Here is a 23,787-nt window from a genome sequence, read left to right as displayed (position 1 = left end):
AAAAGGCCAGTAAGGATAATTCATAATGCCGCCTACAGAGAACATACTAACTCCTTATTTCTAAAATCACAAATACTTCAACTTGCTGATATAGTTCATCTTCAAACAGCTAAAATAATGCATAAGGCTAAAAATAACCAATTAGCTAAAAATGTCATCCAATATTTCTCTACAAGAGAGGAGAAATATGATCTCAGGGAAGAACTAAATCTGAAACACTTCTATGCTAGGACTACGCTATGCTAGCCATAGCATTTCTGTATGTTGATGTTTGCTAATATTGCTATATATATCACTATATTGACGGTTGCTATGGTACCCATTATGTCATTGTATGGTCATATCACCTTGTACTTCGGTACGTGACAAAAAACTTAAAAACATTAAAAAAAACCCTTAAATTATATTCTTCCTACTCCTTTTGGACATGTGGAACTGGGAACTGATTATGTGATGCATTCAATTGTAATCTGATGCATGTTCAAATGAAATAAAACCATTACCATATTCATTCATTCATTTTCTACTGCTTTTTTCCTCACGAGGGTCGCGGGGGTGCTGGAGCCTATCCCAGCTGTCTTCGGGCGAGAGGCGGGGTACACCCTGGACTGGTGGCCAGCCAATCACAGGGCACATATAGTCAAACAACCATTCACACTCACATTCATACCTATGGACAATTTGGAGTGGCTAATTAACCTAGCATGTTTTTGGAATGTGGGAGGAAACCGGAGTACCCGGAGAAAACACACACATGCACGGGGAGAACATGCAAACTCCACACAGAGATGCCCGAGGGTGGGATTGAACCCTGGTCTCCTAGCTGTGAGGTCTGCGCGCTAAACCCTAGACCACCGTGCCGCCCTCCATTACCATATGTACTTATTAATTACAAGAGCATCATTCCACTTATAGCACTTATAGGCAAACAACCATTCACACTCACATTCATACCTATGGACAATTTAGAGTCGCCAATTAACCTAGCATGTTTTTGGAATGTGGGAGGAAACTGGAGTACCCGGATAAAACCCACAGGGAGACCATGCAAACACAAGGGTGGCTGCATCATTTCAATACTTGATACCATATGTATTCCCATATGTATTACCATATGTATTCCCATCTGTATTAAATATATATCCAAGCAGGTGTATGCTACACATACACGAATGTAATGAAACACATAGAAGCTATGGTGAAATCTTTAGTGAATAAACTGTGTGTGCCGAGCGTGATGATAATGCCCTAGAAGCCAAGAGAAAGGACAGGCACACTCCAAATAGAAGCAGACAGGACCATGACTGACCCCTGAGCCACATTCCTACACCCCCCACCCCCCCAACCACCCACCCACCGTCCCCACTGCTGAGATGTTACTGGCTTCAGAGGGCGATGTTTTGGCTAGTTTTGTCTCTGATCATTTCCCTGGAGTGGATGATGAGGATCATCAACAATGCGGTCCGTGTGTACGTATGTGGCCGATGCCGTGTTGTGTGACTCTCACTAAATGGCCGCGGTACCTCGATGAGGACGATAATGAGAGCAATCTGCGGCGAATATCCAGAGGAGCACTTCAAGAAATGAGGTACATCTCGACTTGACTGCGCCATTAATTACAATGTTGACACCTCACAAGTGTGCGTTTCCCTTTTTTGGTACCCATCGGTGAACCTCTCCGCATCGGTCACGTCTCTGCAGGCCTCCACGGCCACGCCGGATGAGGTCACATATTAGGTTGATCTTTAAAGTTTGACTGTTAAAGCCGAGGCTTGAAAATAATGTGATGACAGACTATCCCATCCAATTACATCAAGCCGACAGCATCCATGCTAGCTTTGCTGACAGTGTTGGATTCGCTGACATGTTAGGATTTGTTTGATACGCTTTGCTGTCATAACAGGTAGCCAATGAGAAATCATCACACAAGATGAGATCATCCCAGGAGTGAAATGTGATTCGCCGTGTATTCTGAAAGAATGTTTTCGCCGTTTGGATTGACAGTTTGGACCTGCGGGTCACACCCACGCTGGTTTTAACACAATGATTGGCTTCACTGGAGCGCGACCAGATAAACAGTTCCATTTGAGCTCTTCATAGCGAGGGGAAGTTTGCACGTGTCTGTAGAGTTACTGACTTCTACCCGGCTCTGTTATGACGGCTGGCTCTGCTGTCTCCATGGTAACGGTGTGATAGTCCCTGAGCTATGGAGTCATTTAAAGGGAGAGGTGTGCTGCATACCAATAGTAGCGGATATACCATAATAAACAATAAACATGCACAGCGGCTTTTTTCTTATTAAGTCAATGATGGCGGCCGAGTGCAAGCCACGCAGCCAGGAGACCCGAGTTCGATTCCACCCTGTATGTTCTCCCTGTGCATGCGTGGGTTTTCTCCGGGTACTCCGGTTTCCTCCCACATTCCAAAAACATGCTAGGTTAATTGGCCACTCCAAATTGTCCATAGGTATGAATGTGAGTGTGAATGGTTGTTTGTCTATATGTGCTCTGTGATTGGCTAGCGACCAGTCCAGGGTGTACCCCGCCTCTCGCCTGAAGACAGCTGGGATAGGCTCCAGCACCCCCCGCGACAGTTGGTACACCTGTAGTTTATAAATGTATATATTTTTCGTAGATTTTTTTTGTACTGTAGATTTCGTAGAACCAAACAAAACTCTGAGCATTTTTTAAATCTTTTAAACTTTTTTAAACCAGTCATGATGTGCTATATATATCATATCACCTAGTACTTCGGTACGTGACAAAAAAAAACTATATTAGGAAAGCAGGAAGTGAACAAATGTAACAGTTACTGATTATAAAAGTACCAGATGGAGGGGTAGGATTTAATAAGCTTTGCTTCTTCCTACTCCTTTTGGACATGTGGAACTGGGAACTGATTATGTGATGCATTCAATTGTAATCTGATGAAATAAAACCATTACCATGACCACATGTGGCAATAACTGGTACTTGTGCTCATTGGGAGTGACCAGGATGGATAGGATCAAGAATGGTTTCAAATTGTTTACCTTAACTCACAAGTCCCAACTAAATGTGGCAATAACTGGCATGTACTTGTGCTCACTGGGAGTGACCAGGATAGACAGGATCATGAACGAGAACTGATTATGTGATGCATTCAATTGTAATCTGATACATGGTCAACTGAAATAAAACCATTACCATTACCATTAAAAAAGAAAGTGCAACTGCAAAATAATCCACCATGGGGCCCAAAAAATTGTGATTACGAGCAACTTTATAAAAAAAGATAAGAAACACTATAGACTTGAGAGAGTGCATGACGGGATATTTAGAGGTGTTCCTATTGGTGGGCCACTATCATGTATCTACAAAAGGTAACTAAAATAGGTGTCCTTCATCAGTATCTTGTCTAGGCAATAACAAACCGATCAGTATCTTCATGTCATGTGACCTGTTTTGCATTATTTTAATCAAGCAGACAGTGTCATTGCTCAGCTGAATGTAACCTCTAGTAGAATCGTGTAGCTGTTTTATCACTATTGCTTCACCCAGTCAATAAGTGCGGCTCGCAGTGTGGCTGATGAAATTAATGAAGTAGGTCAAACTCAGACCTGAGTTTTCTTTTCTTTTGTATTTTCTTTTTCAGATAACGAGACTCACTACTCACAATGCCCTTAATGCCCCTGAGCACTTACCTGCCAGACATCAGGGTGGGTTTCCACGCTTGGTGACCCTCAATATAACCAGTAGTACATTTAGTACTGGTATTGGCAGTATAAAACCCATATGGGAACATCCCGAGTCTATACTATTTCAACATTTGGAGATGGCACATGCTAATATATGCGTCACTGTGGAATTGTTTTTACTCTTACTCAGTAGAGATGGTGTAAAGCTCAGACAGGAGAGTGCAGGGTACTTCTCCGATGGAGACTTGAACTGCTTCTGCCCGGCGGCCCAGGTTCTTGCCTTGCACTGTTAAGCGGGTGCCTCCGTCCACTGGACCCCTCATGGGGAAGATCTGAAAAAGACAGAGTGGAGCTGTGAACAAGGAGATAGATGAGTCCGGTTCACAAGTCCAGTTATCAACCTCAGGCGAAAACCGGACTACAGCTATAAATTATAAGCAGAGATTGAAGGCCAAGTGTTTAATGCAGGGATCGTTACCATTGTAATGGTAATGGTAATGGTAATGGTAATGGTTTTATTTCATTTGAACATGCATCAGATTACAATTGAATGCATCACATAATCAGTTCTCGTTCATGATCCTATCTATCCTGGTCACTCCCAATGAGCACAAGTACATACCAGTTATTGCCACATTTAGTTGGGACTTGTGAGTTAAGGTAAACAATTTGTAATCATTCTTGATCCTATCCATCCTGGTCACTCCCAATGAGCACAAGTACCAGTTTTTTTCATTTGAACATGCATCAGATTACAATTGAATGCATCCCATAGTCAGTTCCCAGTTCCACATGTCCAAAAGGAGTAGGAAGAAGCAAAGCTTATTAAATCCTACCCTTCCATCTGGTACTTTTACAATCAGTAACTGTTACATTTGTTCACTTCCTGCTTTCCTAATATAGTTTAAGTTTTTTTTTTTTTGGGGGGAGGGGGGTTTGTCCCATACCGAAGTACTTGGTGATATGAGCATCCAGTTATAGGCTGCACGGCGGACTAGTGGTTAGTGCGCAGACCTCACAGCGAGGAGACCAGGGTTCAATTCCACCCTCAGCTATCTCTGTGTGGAGTTTGCATGTTCTCTACGTGCATGCGTGGGTTTTCTCCGGGTACTCCGGTTTCCTCCCACATTCCAAAAACATGCTAGGTTAATTAGCGACTCCAAATTGTCCATAGGTATGAATGTGAGTGTGAATGGTTGTTTGTCTATATGTGCCCTGTGATTGGCTGGCCACCAGTCCAGGGTGTAGAAGACAGCTGGGATAGGCTCCAGCACCCCCGCGACCCTCGTGAGGAAAAGCGGCAGAAAATGAATGAATGAATGAATAGTTATGGATAGCTTCCCACAGAGATAGCATACTGTCAAGACTGACGGTTCTTTTTCATGTATCACTGACTGAACAAACTGACCACTTCCCCCTTCCTCATCCAATCAGCAGTCAGAACGCAGTGTAGACGTATTCACGGACTCGCGGTGAGTCGGATATTTCCAACTCTATTTCCTTTCATTCCAATTACAGAGCTCGCCGTGTGAGTGTTGTGGCTTCACGAGGCTCCGAAGCCGTGTGTTGCTGACCACTGGTTTAATGTAAGCGCTTACCTACTCAACACCGAGAGCCAGTTGAAAGGACCCACAATCTCGGTATACACACACGTACACGCACACAAAGCCGACTCTTTAACTGTCTGAGCTTTTCCAGCCTCGACTCCTCTAAAGCGCATGCAAATAAAGAGCGGCTTAAGAGCCCCCTTTCGCATCCCACAAGAGACGGCAGAATGAGGGAGGCGCGCTGGAGAGCCCGGCAGATAGGTGCACGAGTGTGAAGCCAATTTGGGGAACAGAGAAGCACAGTGAATGCTGATGGCGCTCCGGGAGAGAGAGTGCGGTGCCTCGACAGGAGAACGAATGCAAAGAGTTACTCGCTGTCATGTTTTCATATATGTGACATATTCCTCGCCCGGCTATTTCTGCTGTTGTTCCCGCTCTCGCGCGTCATTGAGCCCTTGTCTTTAAATCTTTAAATCGCCATATTCACAGCCTCCGGGAGGAAGGACAGGACATCTCGGTTAAAGATAGCATCTCAGACACCCGAACGGGAGAAATCCATGATCTTGCCAATAGAGCTATTTTTTTTTAATGACCCCCGGCCGAGCTGCGGTCGCTGTGACACCTCTGTGTTATTAGCTTGGCTCCAGCCCTGTTAGAAGCCGCGCCGAAGAATGAAAACAGCATTTTTGTTTGGTCAAGGTGAGAAAGGAAGGTAAGTCTCTGCATACTGATAATCTGATGCCTCCAAAAGTGACAATGTGGAGCTGGGTGAAATATTCAGCTGGTTCAGTGAGTAAAGCTTTTTTTTTTATTGTGGATGGAAAAACAAAACCACACGTTTTCTTTGACTACAACACAGGAAACGGTGGTAATGTTTCTGTGGTTACATTACACCAGCCTGGGAGGCCACCAGGCTGTTACCTCCACCGCATACACGTTGTTCCCATTCATAAACACAAATCCACATTCCTGCTTCCACATGTGACGCCCACACTTTAATTTTAAATGCATACAATGTAGCATGCTGGTGCGTTGGCTTCTCTACAGAGCTCAGCAGAAAATAAGACTATTTATTATCATCACAATGTACGTCTCTGTGGTGTTGTGGAGCGCTGACATCAACATCAGCTGGCGCGCTGTTCATTTGCACCTCTTACAAGTCCGTGAGGTTTGATTTACAGCTCAGCCTCCGCCGGGCCTCCGCGGAGATCACAGGGTGGAAATGTGTCTACACAGACTTCAGCTCAGAATGATGACTGCATTGTTTCCTTGCATTCGGATGTCGCGACAACCTTGATCAAATGTTGTTTTTATAGATTGCTTTGGCTTTCATGTGCGGTCCCTGCATGCAAAATAAAGAGAAGCTGAGGACAAATACAGGAAAAGCATTCCGATGACAGTGGATGTTTCTCCACGCTCTGTCTGACCAACCTTTCCCCCCCCCTAGCCTTGTAACGCCTCCTCCCATTTTCATGTTATAGATAAGCTATGTTTAGCACTTCCTGTTTTGGATGCCAAGACAAATAGTTCTCAACAGTGTTGTTTTAAGAAGTGGACACACCCACAGTTAGCACTACGAAAAAAAAACACTTAAATCTTGTGTTAGGGGCAAGTTGAGAAGTGCCCCACAAGCTCCATCAGATAAAACTGTCGTTGATTTGATTTTCATTTCACCACAACCTTCAGCATGAATGTAGCATGCAGGTAGCATGAAATGGAATAGGAATAGGTGCAGATTCTGGATGATCTAGAAAGCTTTCTGTGCTGGTTATTGTGTGTGGCTGCTCTATAGGAGTCCACAACTCAATACAAATGGCTGGAAAATGAGCATAATAGGCCATAATGCATGTGACTTCATTGAAATGACAGACAGGAGGTCGTAGGTTTGTATCTCCATTTGTGTAGGTTCATTCACTGTATTCTATACAACCGATCCCATATTTTTAAAATACTAGGATACTAGGTTAATTGGAGACTCTATATATATTTAACATATATTTAACAAACACATACACACACAATTTTATGCTCATAAATTTCCTTTTTTTATTATTGAAATATTATGAATTATTTGTCTAATTTTATCTGCAAAAGTGTTATACTATTAGCTCTATGTTCTCATGTCCCTTTTTTCGGGCGCACTTTAAACATCAGAACACATCAAACTTTGTCATTTAATTTTACATTTTTTTTTTTTTTTTTTTTACTACATAAGAAATCCGAAATGTCATATTGCCAGTTTGTGTGTTAAAAGTTAAAATACTTAGAAAGCAACTGGCGGGCCGGATTGAAACACTTGGTGGGCCGTATGTGGCCCCCGGGCCATAGTTTGCCCACCCCTGCTCGAAATGGTCCACAGGTATGAATGTGAGTGTGAATGGTTGATTGTCTATATGTGCCCTAACAGCTGGGATAGGCTCCAGCTTGATGGATGGATCAAATGACTTCCAGCATGTCTAAGTTGTCAACAAGCTAAAATATCCCTCTCTAAGGAAATGCGTTCAGGAAAAGCTAATCCGTTCCTTGGTAATGCAAGGAGCCAAAGCTCTAACCTTGTTGAATTGTCTGGGAAAACATGGCTGCCAACACATTGCATCACACACCCTACAGAGCCGACGGAGCCGACGGAGCCGACAGAGCCAGAGCGGTGCTATCCTTCCAGCCGCCCGCCCCTCTCCAGAGGCAGCCAGTTATAGTTAGCGTTTGCATATGTGTGTGTGAGGGAGGGAGTCTTGCAACAATGGTCTACCCACGCCGGAGGAATCTAACTTCAGTCACACAAGAGTTACTGTGCCAGTATCCTTTTAGTCACACTATGCTGACAGCTACAAAGGACGGGAGATAATCAGGAATTCTTCCGTAAGGGTCGCTTGTATGACAGATTGTGTACCTGCGTGTGTGTGTGTGTGTGTGTGTGTGTGTGTGTGTGTGTGTGTCCACGCGCTTTGTTCGACATGCTTATTCTCCGGAGCCGTGGAGAGTTTTTTATCTACAGGAAGTTCAGCCCGATTGGGTCTCATGTGAGGCGTGATTCCCTTGATCCTACTGAGGCAGCACGATAGAGTGTACGGCAACAATTTAGCAATGTCTTAACATCATTCATTCATTTTTTACCGCTTATCCTCACGAGGGTCGCGGGGAGTGCTGGAGCCTATCCCAGCTGTCTTCGGACGAAAGGCGGGGTACACCCTTGGACTGGTCACCAGCCAATCACAGGTCACATATAACAGGACAAACAACCATTCACACTCACATTCATACCTATGGACAATTTGGAGTGGCTAATTAACCTAGCATGTTTTTGGAATGTGGGAGGAAACCGGAGTACCCGGAGAAAACCCACGCATGCACGGGGAGAACATGGAAACTCCACACAGAGATGGCCGAGGGTGGAATCGAACACGGGTCTCCTGGCTGTGTGGCCTGCACTCATCCACTGCACTGCTTGCATGTTTATTGTTTATTATGGTATATCCACTACTATTGGTTTGCAGGTATGGGCCCCATGGTGGATTATTATGTGTGTGTGTGTATACTATATATGTGTATATATATGTGTATGTATATGTATGAATATTTGTTTGTATGCTGCATGTATATATATATATATATATATGTGTGTGTGTATGTGTGTATATATGATGTATTTTTCTGCCGCATGATTTACAGACAGGCATCCGCCGGGCAGCTTTGTGTTGCGCAACAGTGGTGAATCACAACAAGGGTACGTGTTCAACTTTTAATTAACAGTTAAACTTTATTTATAACTTATATATATATTTATATTTTTTATATAAATATTTATATATATATTAATATATTTATATAATATTAATATTATATTAATATTAATATTAATATATTAATATATTAATATATTAATATATTAATATATTAATATATTTATATATTTATATATTTATATATTTATATATTTATATATTTATATATTTATATTTTATATTATATTACTTATATTTGCACCTGCTTTGAAATAGGAAACATGAACGCCAAGTGCATGCAATATACGTATTTGTTATCATTGTTATCATTTTTTCATGTAAATTGAGGCAGCAAAAGCAGTATCGGCCACAAGTATCGGCCATAAATATCAGCCCAAGCAAAATCGTCCATCGGCTAAGGATGATGGGAAAAAATCGGTATCGGCATCGGTCCGAAAAATACCATATCGGTCGATCCCTGCTTGTAATCCACTGTGCTCTTACCTTCTGGATCTCCGGAGCCGGACACTGATCTTTGATTGGCTGACAGTCATCGCTCAGTCTGCAGCTGTTTTCACACCAGCCACAAAGATGCCCCTGGTCCTCACGGCCCCAGCATTGAGAACAATCACTGCTACCCACGCCGCAGTTGTACACCTCCACTAGCGGGACATACAGAGAAGATGAATCAACTTTTTTTTATTACATGTTTCTTTATTCTTTATTCTCATGCATACATGGCTGTAAAAAGACTGTCTCGCTGTTTGTGCATCTGCATATCAAACTATGTATGTATCCCATTAAGTCTGTTTTGTTTTTCTTTTCCACTTGTGATGACTCAGCTTGTTATGAAGCAATCGTCATGTCCGTTAACCACGCCAAATCGGCTGTGCGTTCACACGGCCTTTGAGGCTCACATCTGGGCCCGGGAGAGGGAGGGGCCTGGCTTGTAACTTTACCGCTACCAGCACGCCAAGTTCAACAGCACTTCATATCATGTCTCTGTTGTCATGGCGATCTGAGCGCGTTTGAGCCACTGGACACTTTAAAGTGCATCTATATCCGACAGTCATTACGTGTAATTAGGTGCAGACTGAATATAAAATTACGGTAAATTAACAATTGTTGTCAAATTATATGCTGGAATACCCAAAGTATGATTATTACGAGAGATTGACAGCCTAATAGTGTTTGTCTTTCAATCTGAATCTGTCTCCTGGTTTAATTAAACGCAACAATCTCAGCAGACATTGTTTTTAACACAGGTGAAATGCATTCTGGGAGCAGAGGTGGCAGTTATTCTTGAAAGTCTATAATTATACAGTGAACGCAGCATGAAGAATACAATGCAATCAAAGCTCGGATTTTCAAAGTTTCACGATTCGGTTGTCAACAAAAATGTTAACCAAAACGTTTTTGTCTTGGTTATCATACGAAATTGCATGTAAAAAGTGTTGTTTTACAGTATATCCTTTGGTAAGGATATTTTGGTGTCATTGATCACACGCCCAACACCAAATCGCACGATACTTAGTTTGTACAATACGACCAAAACCTGTATTTTTAATGTATTTTTTGCTGAGTTATTAATATACTGCATAAGTCCAACTGTGCTTGTAAAGTATCTTTGTTACTTCTTCTTCTTTCAATTTCGGCTTTTCCCTTCAGGGGTCGTCACCGCAAATCAATCTCCTCCATCCAACCCTGTCTTCTGCATCTGTCTCTCTCACACCAACTAACCTCATGTCCTCCTTCATTACATCCACTCGAAACGCAGCATCCTTCTACCAATATATTCACTATCTCGATGCTATGTCCGAACCATCTCAGTCTGGTCTCTCTGACTTTATCTCCAAGGCCTCTAACATGTAATGTTCCTCCAATGTACTCGTTCCTGATCCTATCCATCCTGGTCACTCCCAGTGAGAACCTCAGCATCTTTATTATTGACTATGGTGGCAAAACTATCTCTCCTCTGAACATGTCCCAACCATCTCAGTCTGGCCTCTCTGACATGTGATATCCCTCTGATGTACTCCTTCCTGATCCTATCCATCCTGGTCATTCCCAATTAGAACCTCAGCATCCTCATCTCTGCTACCTCCAGTTCTGCTTCCCGTCTTTTTCCTCAGTGGTACTGTCTCTAGACCAAACAACATGGCTGATCTCACCACAGTTTTGTATACGTAAAGTGTTTTTGTTACTAAACATGTCTATTAGCCTGCTCTCCACTCCCACCCTGAAGTCAACTCTGTATTTCTATGCTTCTTTATTATCGACTATGGTGGCAAAATAGACCACCAACATTGGAAGTGCCATCACTTTGATAAAGAAGGTGAGAATTTACGATCTCTCTTCTGGACATGTCCCAACCATCTCAGTCTGGCCGATAACTGACTTTATCTCCAAGGCCTCTAACATGTAATGTCCCTCTGATGTACTCGTTCCTGATCCTATCCATCCTGGTCACTCCCAGTGAGAACCTCAGCATCTTTATTATTGACTATGGTTGCAAAATAGACCACCAACATTGGAAGTGCCATCACTTTGATAAAAGAAGGTGAGAATTTACTATCTCTCCTCTGGACATGTCCCAACCATCTGCACTCGTTCCTGATCCTATCCATCCTGGTCACTCCCAATGAGAACCTCAGCATCCTCATCTCTGCTGCCTCCAGTTCTTCTTCCTGTCTTTTCCTCAGTGGTACTGTCTCTAGACCAAACAACATGGCTGGTCTCACCACAGTTTTGTATACGTAAAGTGTTTTTGTTACTAAACATGTCTATTAGCCTGCTCTCCACTCCCACCCTGAAGTCAACTCTGTATTTCTATGCTTCTTTATTATCGACTATGGTTGCAAAATATACCACCAACATTGGAAGTGCCATCACTTTGATAAAAGAAGGTGAGAATTTACGATCTCTCCTCTGGACATGTCCCAACCATCTCAGTCTGGCCGATAACTGACTTTATCTCCAAGGCCTCTAACATGTAATGTCCCTCTGATGTACTCGTTCCTGATCCTGTCCATCCTGGTCACTCCCAGTGAGAACCTCAGCATCTTTATTATTGACTATGGTTGCAAAATAGACCACCAACGTTGGAAGTGCCATCACTTTGATAAAGAAGGTGAGAATTTACTATCTCTCCTCTGGACATGTCCCAACCATCTGCACTCGTTCCTGATCCTATCCATCCTGGTCACTCCCAATTAGAACCTCAGCATCCTCATCTCTGCTACCTCCAGTTCTGGTATTGTCTCTAGACCAAACAACATGGCTGGTCTCACCACAGTTTTGTATACGTAAAGTGTTTTTGTTACTAAACATGTCTATTAGCCTGCTCTCCGCTCCCACACTGAAGTCAACTCTGTATTTCTATGCTACTTAATTATCGACTATGGTTGCAAAATATACCACCAACATTGGAAGTGCCATCACTTTGATAAAAGAAGGTGAGAATTTACTATCTCTCCTCTGGACATGTCCCAACCATCTCAGTCTGCCCTCTGATTTTATCTCTAAGGCCTCTAACATGTAATGTGCCTCTGATGTACTCGTTCCTCATCCTGTCCATCCTGGTCACTCCCAATGAGAACCTCAGCATTGTCATCTCTGCTACCTCCAGTTCTTCTTTCCGTCTTTTCCTCAGTGGTACTGTCTCTAGACCAAACAACATGGCTGGTCTCACCACAGTTTTGTATACGTAAAGTGTCTTTGTTACTAAACATGTCTATTAGCCTGCTCTCCACTCCCACCCTGAAGTCAACTCTGTATTTCTATGCTACTTTATTATCGACTATGGTTGCAAAATATACCACCAACATTGGAAGTGCCATCACTTTGATAAAAGAAGGTGAGAATTTACTATCTCTCCTCTGGACATGTCCCAACCATCTGCACTCGTTCCTGATCCTATCCATCCTGGTCACTCCCAGTGAGAACCTCAGCATCCTCATCTCTGCTACCTCCAGTTCTGCTTCCTGTCTTTTTCCTCAGTGGTACTGTCTCTAGACCAAACAACATGGCTGGTCTCACCACAGTTTTGTATACGTAAAGTGTTTTTGTTACTAAACATGTCTATTAGCCTGCTCTCCACTCCCACCCTGAAGTCAACTCTGTATTTTTATGCTTCTTTATTATCGACTATGGTTGCAAAATAGACAGCTCAAGAACGTTGCAAGTGCCATCACTTTGATAAAGAAGGTGAGAATATTAAATTTGTTTTTTTTGTTGGAGCCTTCGTAAGGTGAAAAGCGAGGCACCGCTGTACTTAGAAGTGTTACATAATGATCACGACTTACCTTGCATCGGCTGAGGGCTGTCCACAAAAATGCCCTCGCTAAGGAATCCTGTCCTCCTCAGGTTGAGGTGGTAAATGTGACTCCTCTGATTGGTGGACAGCTACATGGAGACAAGGTTAGTCAGGAGCAGTATGACATTTTTTTGTATTTTGTACTTATGATTAAGCTTCAATTCGGTAACAATGAAACCACAGCTACTGGAACGCAGCGTGCGCTAAAGTGCTATTGTTGTTTTAAATTGACTTACTGGCTATTTGTGGTAGGTAATTGTCGCCACTTACTGTCACACCACTGCACTTGACAGTAGAGTTGTTCAGCCATACGGCTTTGTAGCGCTGCTCCGTCCCCAAGTCACACATCAGCTCCTCCCCCTGTAATCATTTTTTACGACTTAGAAACTGGAGTTTTCTTGCATTCGGTGAGAATGTTTATTAGATTAGATTAGATTAGATGCAACTTTATTGTTATTGCTCATGTCACTTGTACAGGGCAACAAAATGCAGTTAGCATCCAACCAGAAGTGCAATTTTTATAAGTACATTAGTATGGACAGATCTATGTAAATAAAACTATACAGGCTATGACTATAATACAGTGAGGATATGTACAGGGATATAAATGACTATAATATGGCTATTGTAGATTATACAGATTATAAACAGTATGGGTATGACAATATATAATAACAGTAATATATACAGTATTGCAATGGAGTGACTAGGGTATGGAAATGACTATAATATGGCTATTGTAGATTATACAGATTATAAACAGTATGGATATGACAATATATAATAACAGTAATATATACAGTATTGCAATGGAGTGACTAGGGTATGGAAATGACTATAATATGGCTATTGTAGATTATACAGATTATAAACAGTATGGATATGACAATATATAATAGCAGTAATATGTACAGTATTGCAGTGAAGTGACTAGAGTAGAGTATGGTTATTGCAGATTATATAAATTATAAACAGTATGATCAATGAATCAACAGATAGTATATGTATGTTTATCACAGTTTATTTAAATGCTATCTAAGAACCGTGTGAGAACCCAATCCAGTTTTACTCCCCCGAACTCCACAAGCATCTGTGACTTGGTGACGCCTTCACCACAGAGAACAAGCGTGAGTGACATAAATTCACTGCGATGCCGATTGGATGTCAGTATGGATGAACTTCCATAATGAAACCTATAGAAGTCGTGTGAACATTCAGTTCTATTCCAGCTACCCTGAGTGTGTGTTGTGTACACCAAAGTGTGTGTAACCCAAAGTCTGTCACCATAACAACACCCGGGAACATGGCCTGAAGGGCCAGCGAGGTTAGACAAGGGACTGCCTGGCAACTTGTCTTCAGACAATCAGCAACGGTTGAATTGAGGAACGGGACTCTTTTTGTTTGCTGAAGATGTTTCACCTTCCGTCCAAAAAGATTCTTCAATTATATAATTTGAAGTGTGGAATTTTCGTTTTTTTGTCCCATGGTCGCAATAGAGTTGTTGTTGTGGTTGTTGCAAGGCGTGGCTGATGAACAATGGTCCTGCAAAACAATAGCTTGTTTGCCAAATGTGGCCCGCAGGACACTAGTTTGAGGCCCCCGCCTTGATATGAAAGTTTAATGTCAGTGCGGCCCGCGCAAGTTTGATATGGATGCTGTATGGTATCATGTACCCAGAAAAAATTATTACGTTTGATTCATGTTCATGTTAAAGGTTAAATAACTGTTAATAGTTATCCTCCCTATCCGTGTGGAAGTGGTAAGTTTTTGGCTATTTAAGTTTCAAGGAAATAACTCGAAGGCTACCGTTTAGGTCGCTAGCTCTCTAGTTTGCGAGTTAGCATGTGTCTCAAGACCCTGCAGTTGCGCAATATGTTGTAAATAAAAAGAGTATAAATGTGACTATAGTCGTGTTTTGTCATGTCTACAGGGCTCTAATAATGCTTTGTTCATTTTAATCTGAAAAAAATAATTTGTCTACCCACCAACTATATGTGGTTTCTTAAGTTTTTATTATTTGCTGTTTTATTATTATTATTATATTTATTTATTTATTACTGATTGATTGATTTTCTTTATTCTTGATTTGTTTATTTATTTTTCATCTTATTTTGTGTAGAAAAATAAAAAGTAAGATATTTGAGAACAGTGGAATGTTTTATCAGAGCTTTTCTTGTAGAAAATTGGAACCAAAGCGAAGTTTTTTTTTTTATTTTTTGTTTTTAATTTTTTTTTTTTTCGTTTGTTTGTTTTGGAAAACTTGATGCGGTTCAGTCTCACCCAGACCCGAGCTCCAGTGGCCCCCAAGTAAATTGAGTTTGAGACCCCTGGCGTACACCAACCACAAAAGTGTCATAGTAGTGCGCATATTCTCAGGTCAAAGAAAACGGCGTAAGCAACTTTTCGGCCATATTTTGTGCGTACGCAAGAGCTCTCCCGGCCTCGATTCAACCTTTGTGGATTACCATGAACTGGATGATTTAGAATCTACACATCTTGTCTGGGAAACATTTTTTTTTAAATGTCCTTATCAGCGACCGTGCCTACATTCAGATTAGGATTAAGGATGAGAATGTGAGTTTTGAAATGTAATGTGTTGTTCTGCCCGGTTGCCCTGTCTGCTGACGGAGACATAACTTAGTGGACAGTGAGCAACATAAACAAACAAAAAAAAATATCCTTGCTTGTTGTTCATTCTCACCACGTACACATCAGCCAGCCTCGGCGTTTGCTCATTTACAGACCAAAAATCACAGCACACAAACTTCCATCTGTGCCTCCCTCAGCTTGAAGCAAACACACCATATGCTTCTGTTTTATTCCACTTATTTTCACAACATGTATGTTGGCCCGGGTCCAACTTCAGAGGTAGACCATGTGTGTGTCTGTGTGCTACCTCCTGGAGGTTGCTCAGGGATATGGTGAAGTCTTGGGCCGCCCCCGATGGCGATGGAGGAACCTCTGCGGCCACCAAGCTGGGACAGGAAGCTGCATTCTGGGGGGGTTTATGCAGGAAGTGACATTGAGCAGTTGGAAAAAGACAATAGCTTTGCAGCATGCATCCGCAAACTAAAATAAGTTTCCTGTTTATCTGGAGGAGGTCGGAGGAAATGAGAGGGTGAAGTCTCACTCGGAGGAAAAACAACAATGGCTTCAAATAGAAAGACGATGAGGGATTAGAATAACAGACCCACTGGACAGCTGAACAGAAAACACCCGGCATGTTAAGACATTTATGGGCTTTGAGACTTTAAAACAGTGGTCCCCAAACTAAGGCCCGGGGGCCGGACACGGCCCACTTCCACATTTGACCCGGCCCCCTGAACAATAAAGCATGTACATTTTTCTGTCATAGAACTGGAAATGGTAACCTATTGTGACGTGACTACAACCACACCTTGCCCCAGTCATAGAACATAAACAAACATACGACCCTGACCCTGGCCCCCTTCAGAGGAAAGAAAAGTCATGTGGCCCTCACTGGAAAAAGTTTGGGGACCCCTGCTTTAAAAGGTAAACACGAATGTGCTCCCAAATATCCAATGATCCATATCAAACATCCATTACTTAACTAATTGGAAGTGTATTTTTTCAAAGGGTGGACATCCACCGTAAGAAAGCCTTCTAGTTCTTAACACAATGAGCAGTTTGACTATCATCATCATGTGATCAGAGCACCGTGAGTCACAATGTTTCCTGTTTACTGGGAAGAAGTGTGACTGGACATTACCACCAAACTCCTGACCTCCTCGGCCAGACTGGAGGCAATATGAATGCTAGCATATTAGCTGAATTAAATCTGGTGGACATACTTTATGAAAGAGTTGGGTCATAGGTCACTGGAATTGGGCCTGAAAGTGAGATTGCTGTTTTTAAATATGTTTTTTTTCATTAGAAATAAGCGTCTTTAGTCCTTTCTAGTACTTTTCAGTCATTGACATGAATACAATACATTCGTTCATTTTCTAACGCTTATCCTCATGAGCAGGGGTCGGCAACCTTTACTATGAAAAGAGCCATTTTACCCCCTTGCCCACTAAAGAAAAATAGCCTGGAGCCGCAAAACATAGTATGTTTAAAACAACATTGGAGGGAATTTGGGGGAATCAAAGTAGTTCAGATAAGAAAAGACGAGTTGGAGTACTCTTCCTAGTATTGGAGATAAACTTACATAAATGTACGTGTGAACTTACTTGATTTGTTTACTCTGCCGCAAACAGGTTCCCATGCAGCAGTTTTTTTTAAATTATCTCACATTTATTTTTTAGAATTGTCAAATAGCTCTGGGAAAGTATTACTTATTTTCCTTCATGTTTACCTGTGTGAGAGAGAACTGAATAGCATCCTGTCTGTTCATCCAATCACCAGTCAGAACTCGGCCAGGATGCATTCATGGTCTCACACAAAGTTGGATTACAAAGACATGCATTTTCCCCACTCGGGTGTTTAAAAATCTTCAAGCATTGCAAAGCGGCTGCACGGCGGGCGAGTGTTTAGTGCGCAGACCTCACAGCGAGGAGACCCGAGTTCAATCCCACCCTCGGCCATCTCTGTGTGGAGTTTGCATGTTCTCCCTGTGCATGCGTGGGTTTTCTCCGGGTACTCCGGTTTCCTCCCACATTCCAAAAACATGCTAGGTTAATTAGCCACTCCAAATTGTCCATAGGTATGAATGTGAGTGTGAATGGTTGTTTGTCTATATGTGCTCTGTGATTGGCTGGCCACCAGTCCAGGGTGTACCCCGCCTCTCGCCCAAAGACAGCTGGGATAGGCTCCAGCACCCCCGCGACCCTTGTGAGGAAAAGCGGTAGAAAATGAATGAATGAATGCAAAGGGAGCCACAACAAAGAGGCTGAAGAGCCACATGCGGCTCTGGAGCCGTGGGTTGCTGACCCCTGCTCATGAGGGTCATGGGAGTGCTGGAGCCTATCCCAGCTGTCTTCGGGCAAAAGGCGCGGTACACCCTGGACTGGTGGCCAGCCAATCACAGGCACATATAGACAAACAACCATTCACACTCACATTCATACCTATGGACAATTTGGAGTCGCTAATTAACCTAGCATGTTTTTGGAATGTGGGAGGAAACCGGAGTACCCGGAGAAAACCCACGCATGCACGGGGAGAACATGCAAACTCCACACAGAGATGGCCGAGGGTGGAATTGAACCCTGGTCTCCTAGCTGTGAGGTCTGCGCAAATATATAATGACATAATTTCTAAATATTCTATTATCATTACTAAAACCATTCATTCATTCATTTTCTACCGCTTATCCTCATGAGGGTGGTTGGGGGTGCTGGAGCCTATCCCAGCTGTCTTCAGGCTGGTGGCCAGCCAATCACAGGGCACATATAGACAAACAACCATTCACACTCACATTCATACCTATGGACAATTTGGAGTGGCCAATTAACCTAGCATGTTTTTGGAATGTGGGAGGAAACCGGAGTACCCGGAGAAAACCCACGCATGCACGGGGAGAACATGCAAACTCCACACAGAGATGGCCGAGGGTGGAATCGAACATGTGTCTCCTGGCCTGCACTCATCCACCATGTAGCCCCCCTTAATGACTTAATAAGGAAAAAGCAGCTGCACTGCTTGCATGTTTATTGTTTATTATGGTATATCCACTACTATTGGTATGCAGGTATGGGCCCCATGGTGGATTATTTTGCAGTTGCACTTGATTTAAAAAATGCTTGATACAAAATCTATGAAAAATATATACTTTTAAAACTACAGGTGTACTGACTGTTGTGAGGGGTGTTGGAGCCTATCCCAGCTGTCTTCAGACGAGAGGCGTGGTGCACTCTGGACTGGTGGCCAGCCAATCACAGGGCACATATAGACAAACAACCATTCACACTCACATTCATACCTTATGGACAATTTGGAGTCGCTAATTAACCTAGCATGTTTTTGGAATGTGGGAGGAAACCGGAGTGCAAACTCCACACAGAGGGTGGAATTGAACTCGGGTCTCCTAGCCTGCACGCTAACCACTCATCCACCGTGCAGCCTTAAATACAAAACAATACAATATTTTTCAATATCAGTGAAATAACAACTGGTACGTTTGAGGTCTTTTTTCATTCATTTTGGTCCAATTTCATAGGTTGCTTTTTTAATGTCTCACTCGAATGTGTCAAGGATAGGAAAAAAAAAATCTCTGACTCTCTTGGAGGGGAGGTCGTTTGGCGGCTCTTGTTGATTTGCATGAATAAATATCTCGACACTGAACACTGTACAATAGCGGAGAAAAAGCACAGTCTCATATTCAGGTAGCGTTGTACTCGACGTCAGTGTAAGCACCCGTTTTATTTAATAAAGGATGTCATTATAATGGATAATGGCTAATCCACGTGCTGACATATCAAAACAAAAAAGAGATAATAGCAGAACCTTCCGGTAGATTTTATGGCTGTCTTTCTCATTTCAATAAAAACTGCATTCATAATCCTCATAACCTTACCCCGGTACTCGACATGCTTGTTCTCGTCAGGCACCGACTGAGCCAGATCATGGCGGCATACATTGAAATATCGGACATGAGAAGGTCTGGCTTCTATCTCAGGCTGTGGGCGGCGGACTTGTGATAATACCAGATCCTCAGAGTGTCTGCGTAACTCACCTCCAGCAGGTTATGCTTTGACTCCTCTTTGCTGGAGACACACCGGTGGTTCTCCTGGTCCCAGTAGCATTTCCACCTTGTGCTCAGGCAGCTAATACACCTGATGGACGCCAAAAGGCAAAGGTCAGATCATGTGGATGCACAATGACCTTTCACCTCATTTGTTGCACAAGCTGAAGTGATTGCAAAGCCCAAAGCTGAGCTACAGAAAAAGGATGTGATGATTAGTCATGGAGCACATGGAACCAAACAGTCAATGATGACATTCAAGCATATAAAGGAGGAGGCACCATACTTCTTCTTAATGTATTTCACATCTGAGAGATGATAATGTACTGTATTGTGTGCATATCCTCACATACTTTGTATGACAATATGATACATAACCCATTCATAACAGGTCCCTCCCTTCCCGGTGAAGGGACTTTGGAATGAGGTTGCCAAAATAGCGGCACGTACAAAACTGATTTCATGCTAATCTACTTTTTAATTGTTGGTGGTGACACATTGTTCTCTGCGGGGGTCCACATGTGTTCAGGTTTTCTGTTCATTTTGAATGAAGTCATTTGGTTATGACTTCACCGATAGTGTAGTGGTTCACTTGGCTGAGTGGTTGGCTGTTTAAATCTGCCCTGTGATTGACAGGTCAACGATCAGTCAACTTATTTACTATATTTTGAATTAAATTCCCTGGGATTGGCTGGCGACCAGTCAAGGGTGTACCCCGCCTCTCGTCCCAAGACGGCTGGGATAGGCTCCAGCACCCCCGCGACCCTCGTGAGGATAAGCGGTAGAAAATGAATGAATGAATTCAATTCCCCATCAGTATAATAAATAAAATATGTAACACATAATGCATGTAAACATGTTTACATTTAAAAGATCCCAGTATCCATGTTTTTTATGTACTAAAGTCCTGGGGAGAAGTTTTTCTATGGTAATAATAGTATAATAATATTAATATAATATTATATATTATATATTAACCCTTGTATTATGTTGCGGGTCAATTTGACCCGTTTCAGTTAAGGTTAACAAGGTTAACTAGCATGATTTGTTACCAAATCATGCTAGCATCATGGTAGTTAACCCTTGCATTATGTTACGGGTCAATTTGACCTGTTTCAGTTTTTGTGTTAATGACCCTAGATGAGGAAAAGTCACAAAATTTCATGAAGAAAAAGAAAGGATAACCAGTACTTTGGTCAACACAAAAACTGAAACAGGTCTAATTGACCCGTAACATAATACAAGGGTTAACAAATCATGCTAGTTAACCTTGTATTATGTTACGGATCAATTTGACCCGTTTCAGTTTTTGTGTTCATGACCCTAGATGAGGAAAAGTCACAAAATTTCATGAAGAAAAAGAAAGGATAACCAGTACTTTGGTCAACACAAAAACTGAAACGGGTCTAATTGACCCGTAACATAATACAAGGGTTAATATATAATAATAATATTAAATACTAAACATCACCAGGGTACATCATGGACTGTCAAATGACGAAAAATTGTAATCAAATTAATCACAGGTTTGAAGTTAATTCATCCTGATTAATCACAACTTGGCTGCACCGCGGACCAAGTGGTTAGCGCGCAGACCTCACAGCTAGGAGACCAAGGGTTCAATTCCACCCCCGTTCCAAAAGAAAAACAAAAAAAGTTCTAAAACACTTTACGTGCATGTGGTAGGTGCTGCTGTTTTGGTTAGCGACAGAGTTCAAATGGGCTTAGCGGTTAGCTGTTTAATGTCAATTTTCCCCCCAAAGAGGACAGTATCTATACATTCGTTACATTGTAAAGTACCCACGGTTTAATGGAGATTATCTTCTGTACAATAAATGCATTCTGATTCCTGAAGAAGAAAAAAAAAATCCAGTGCATATTTTCTGTCATCACCTTCAATGGAAGAAAACGTCCACAGTTTTGTGTTATGCTGATTCTGAGGTGTGTGTCTTACGACCCGCTGTGGGACACCCCCACTATACAATATGTGTGAGGAAACAAGAGTGTGTGTGACTGTTTTGCCTCCAGGAAGAGACAGATGTCCCACACCAGGAATGATAGCGCCTCCAGTAATACCAACACTCTCATAAGGTTTTAGATTGGAGGGACTGAGGTGTGTGTGCGCCTGTGTGTGTTGGGGGTTGACTGACAAAATGTAATGGAAAAATGTCTGTATGTGTGTGTATGTGTGTGTGTGTGTGTGTGAACTGATTAGAAGCAGACGGGCTCCTCAAGGCTCTTATCAGCTGCAGCTTTTGTGTTTTCACTGAATCCCTTTGCGTCATACTATAACCCCTCCAGTATACCAAACACACATAGTAATAGCAGCCAAAGGTTTGGACACCCCTCCACATTAGAGAGCGTGGGCTCTATTTTTGTAGACCAGGCGCAGGCGGACTTGGCAATTTTCATGAGCAGCGCAGTCAGGCGCAGCGTGGCGCACCCACGCACCCGTCCCTGCGCAGGATTGGACTGCGCATCAGAGGCCACCGTGCACATCATGCACCGCATACGTACATACGCCACCTCGTGGGACACGTCATCTGTTCCTGACAGGTACATTGAACACAGCATCAGGCTAATCCAGGAATCTCGCTTGTTTTTCCACCAGCATTCCTGCTCTACATCACCAAATGGGAGAACCATTGATGGTATATTCTCCTTGAGAAAAAATTAACAGTAAAAAAATTGATCTTATAGCCAGATTTTAACAACCAACTCTATATTAATCCTTGTTTTGTTGTTATTAATTATTAGTTGTCTAATGACTCACTTGCTCATTTGCATACTAACAGTGATTGGATGGTTACCGAGGGGAGGTTAGGGAGGTACGACCTGGGCTATGAAATGATGAGTGGATCTGTCTTCTTCTTGGGGAAGCTATTTATTTAGGGGAGTGCTAACCACCCTCACCCCTTAGCTGCGCTTCACCTGCGCCAAGAATAGACCAGGTCGGAGCTGGCGAGCTTTTGTCACAAAATTGTCAATGCACTCTACCAAATTAGCTAGCTGCTCACGGTGGTGCGCTGGACCAAATTATCACTACGTGGGGTGCGCCACGCTGCGCCACCCTGCGCCACTTTGCGCTGCGCCATGAAATTAGAGCCCCATGACAGAAGATGTCACTTACTTACTTTACATGACATACAGTCCACATACAGATTTGTACTCTTTTTGTCTAACTCTGGTAACCAAAGGGTGGTTGCGGGTCCCCTGCTGTCATAATGACCACACACACACACACACACACACACACACACTAAATACACAAGCAGGTCTGCACTCTCAGGGCCTCTCAGTGGACACTGCGGTTAAACACACATCTTCAATCACGTCTGTCAGAGCGAAATATAATATAATATAAGTTCACTTTCACGAGGACAAAGTGAGGCTGAGACGAAGTGAGCGAGACAAAAAAAAAAAGGGGGGGAAAAAATAAAGAGGTGCCAAAACCTGAGACACAGACCCAGAAGCAAAACAAGGAAGACGTTTGTTTAAGAGTGTGTGAAATATAAAGAGAGTGGGAGGCAAGTTGGGTGATTGTCCTACTGGGCTGATTGGTGTGAGTGGAATGCAGGGGTCTGGTTACCATTAAGACTTTGCCTAGAGACCACTTGGAACACACTGAGAGAAAACTCTTTGAACATACACATTTACGCTTTTGTGCACACAGAATGATACACACGAGGAGTTTCATGATCAGAGTCATCTTGACAGTGAAAATGTTGAAACATTAATGTCTTTTATGACTACATCTGTTTTACAAGTGGCCCATAATGTAATGTCCGCCACACACACACACACACACACACACACACACAAACACACACCGTAATGCATGCATATACTGTAATGATGGAATTACTACTTCTTACATGTAA

The 23,787-nt window shown here is 42.5% G+C and overlaps 1 protein-coding gene across 1 annotated transcript in view; it reads right to left on the bottom strand.

Annotated features, from left to right (window-relative positions):
* The window catches only part of plxnd1 (plexin D1), a 101,533-nt gene that overhangs the window by 43,688 nt on the left and 34,058 nt on the right, over nt 1–23,787 (bottom strand). The window contains exons 8-13 of the mRNA XM_058052627.1: nt 19,898–19,997; nt 16,157–16,255; nt 13,531–13,620; nt 13,250–13,349; nt 9,450–9,607; nt 3,863–4,008 (exon numbers count right to left, since the gene is read on the bottom strand). Of these exons, the coding sequence (XP_057908610.1) occupies nt 3,863–4,008; nt 9,450–9,607; nt 13,250–13,349; nt 13,531–13,620; nt 16,157–16,255; nt 19,898–19,997 (693 nt within the window). The remainder of the gene's footprint in view (nt 1–3,862; nt 4,009–9,449; nt 9,608–13,249; nt 13,350–13,530; nt 13,621–16,156; nt 16,256–19,897; nt 19,998–23,787) is intronic.

This window comes from Doryrhamphus excisus, chromosome 16 (assembly GCF_030265055.1).
Source record: "Doryrhamphus excisus isolate RoL2022-K1 chromosome 16, RoL_Dexc_1.0, whole genome shotgun sequence".
In the NCBI taxonomy this organism is placed as follows: domain Eukaryota; kingdom Metazoa; phylum Chordata; class Actinopteri; order Syngnathiformes; family Syngnathidae; genus Doryrhamphus; species Doryrhamphus excisus.
The sequence above is the reverse complement of the archived record's forward strand: the minus strand, read 5'-3'. Positions and strand labels throughout refer to the sequence as shown.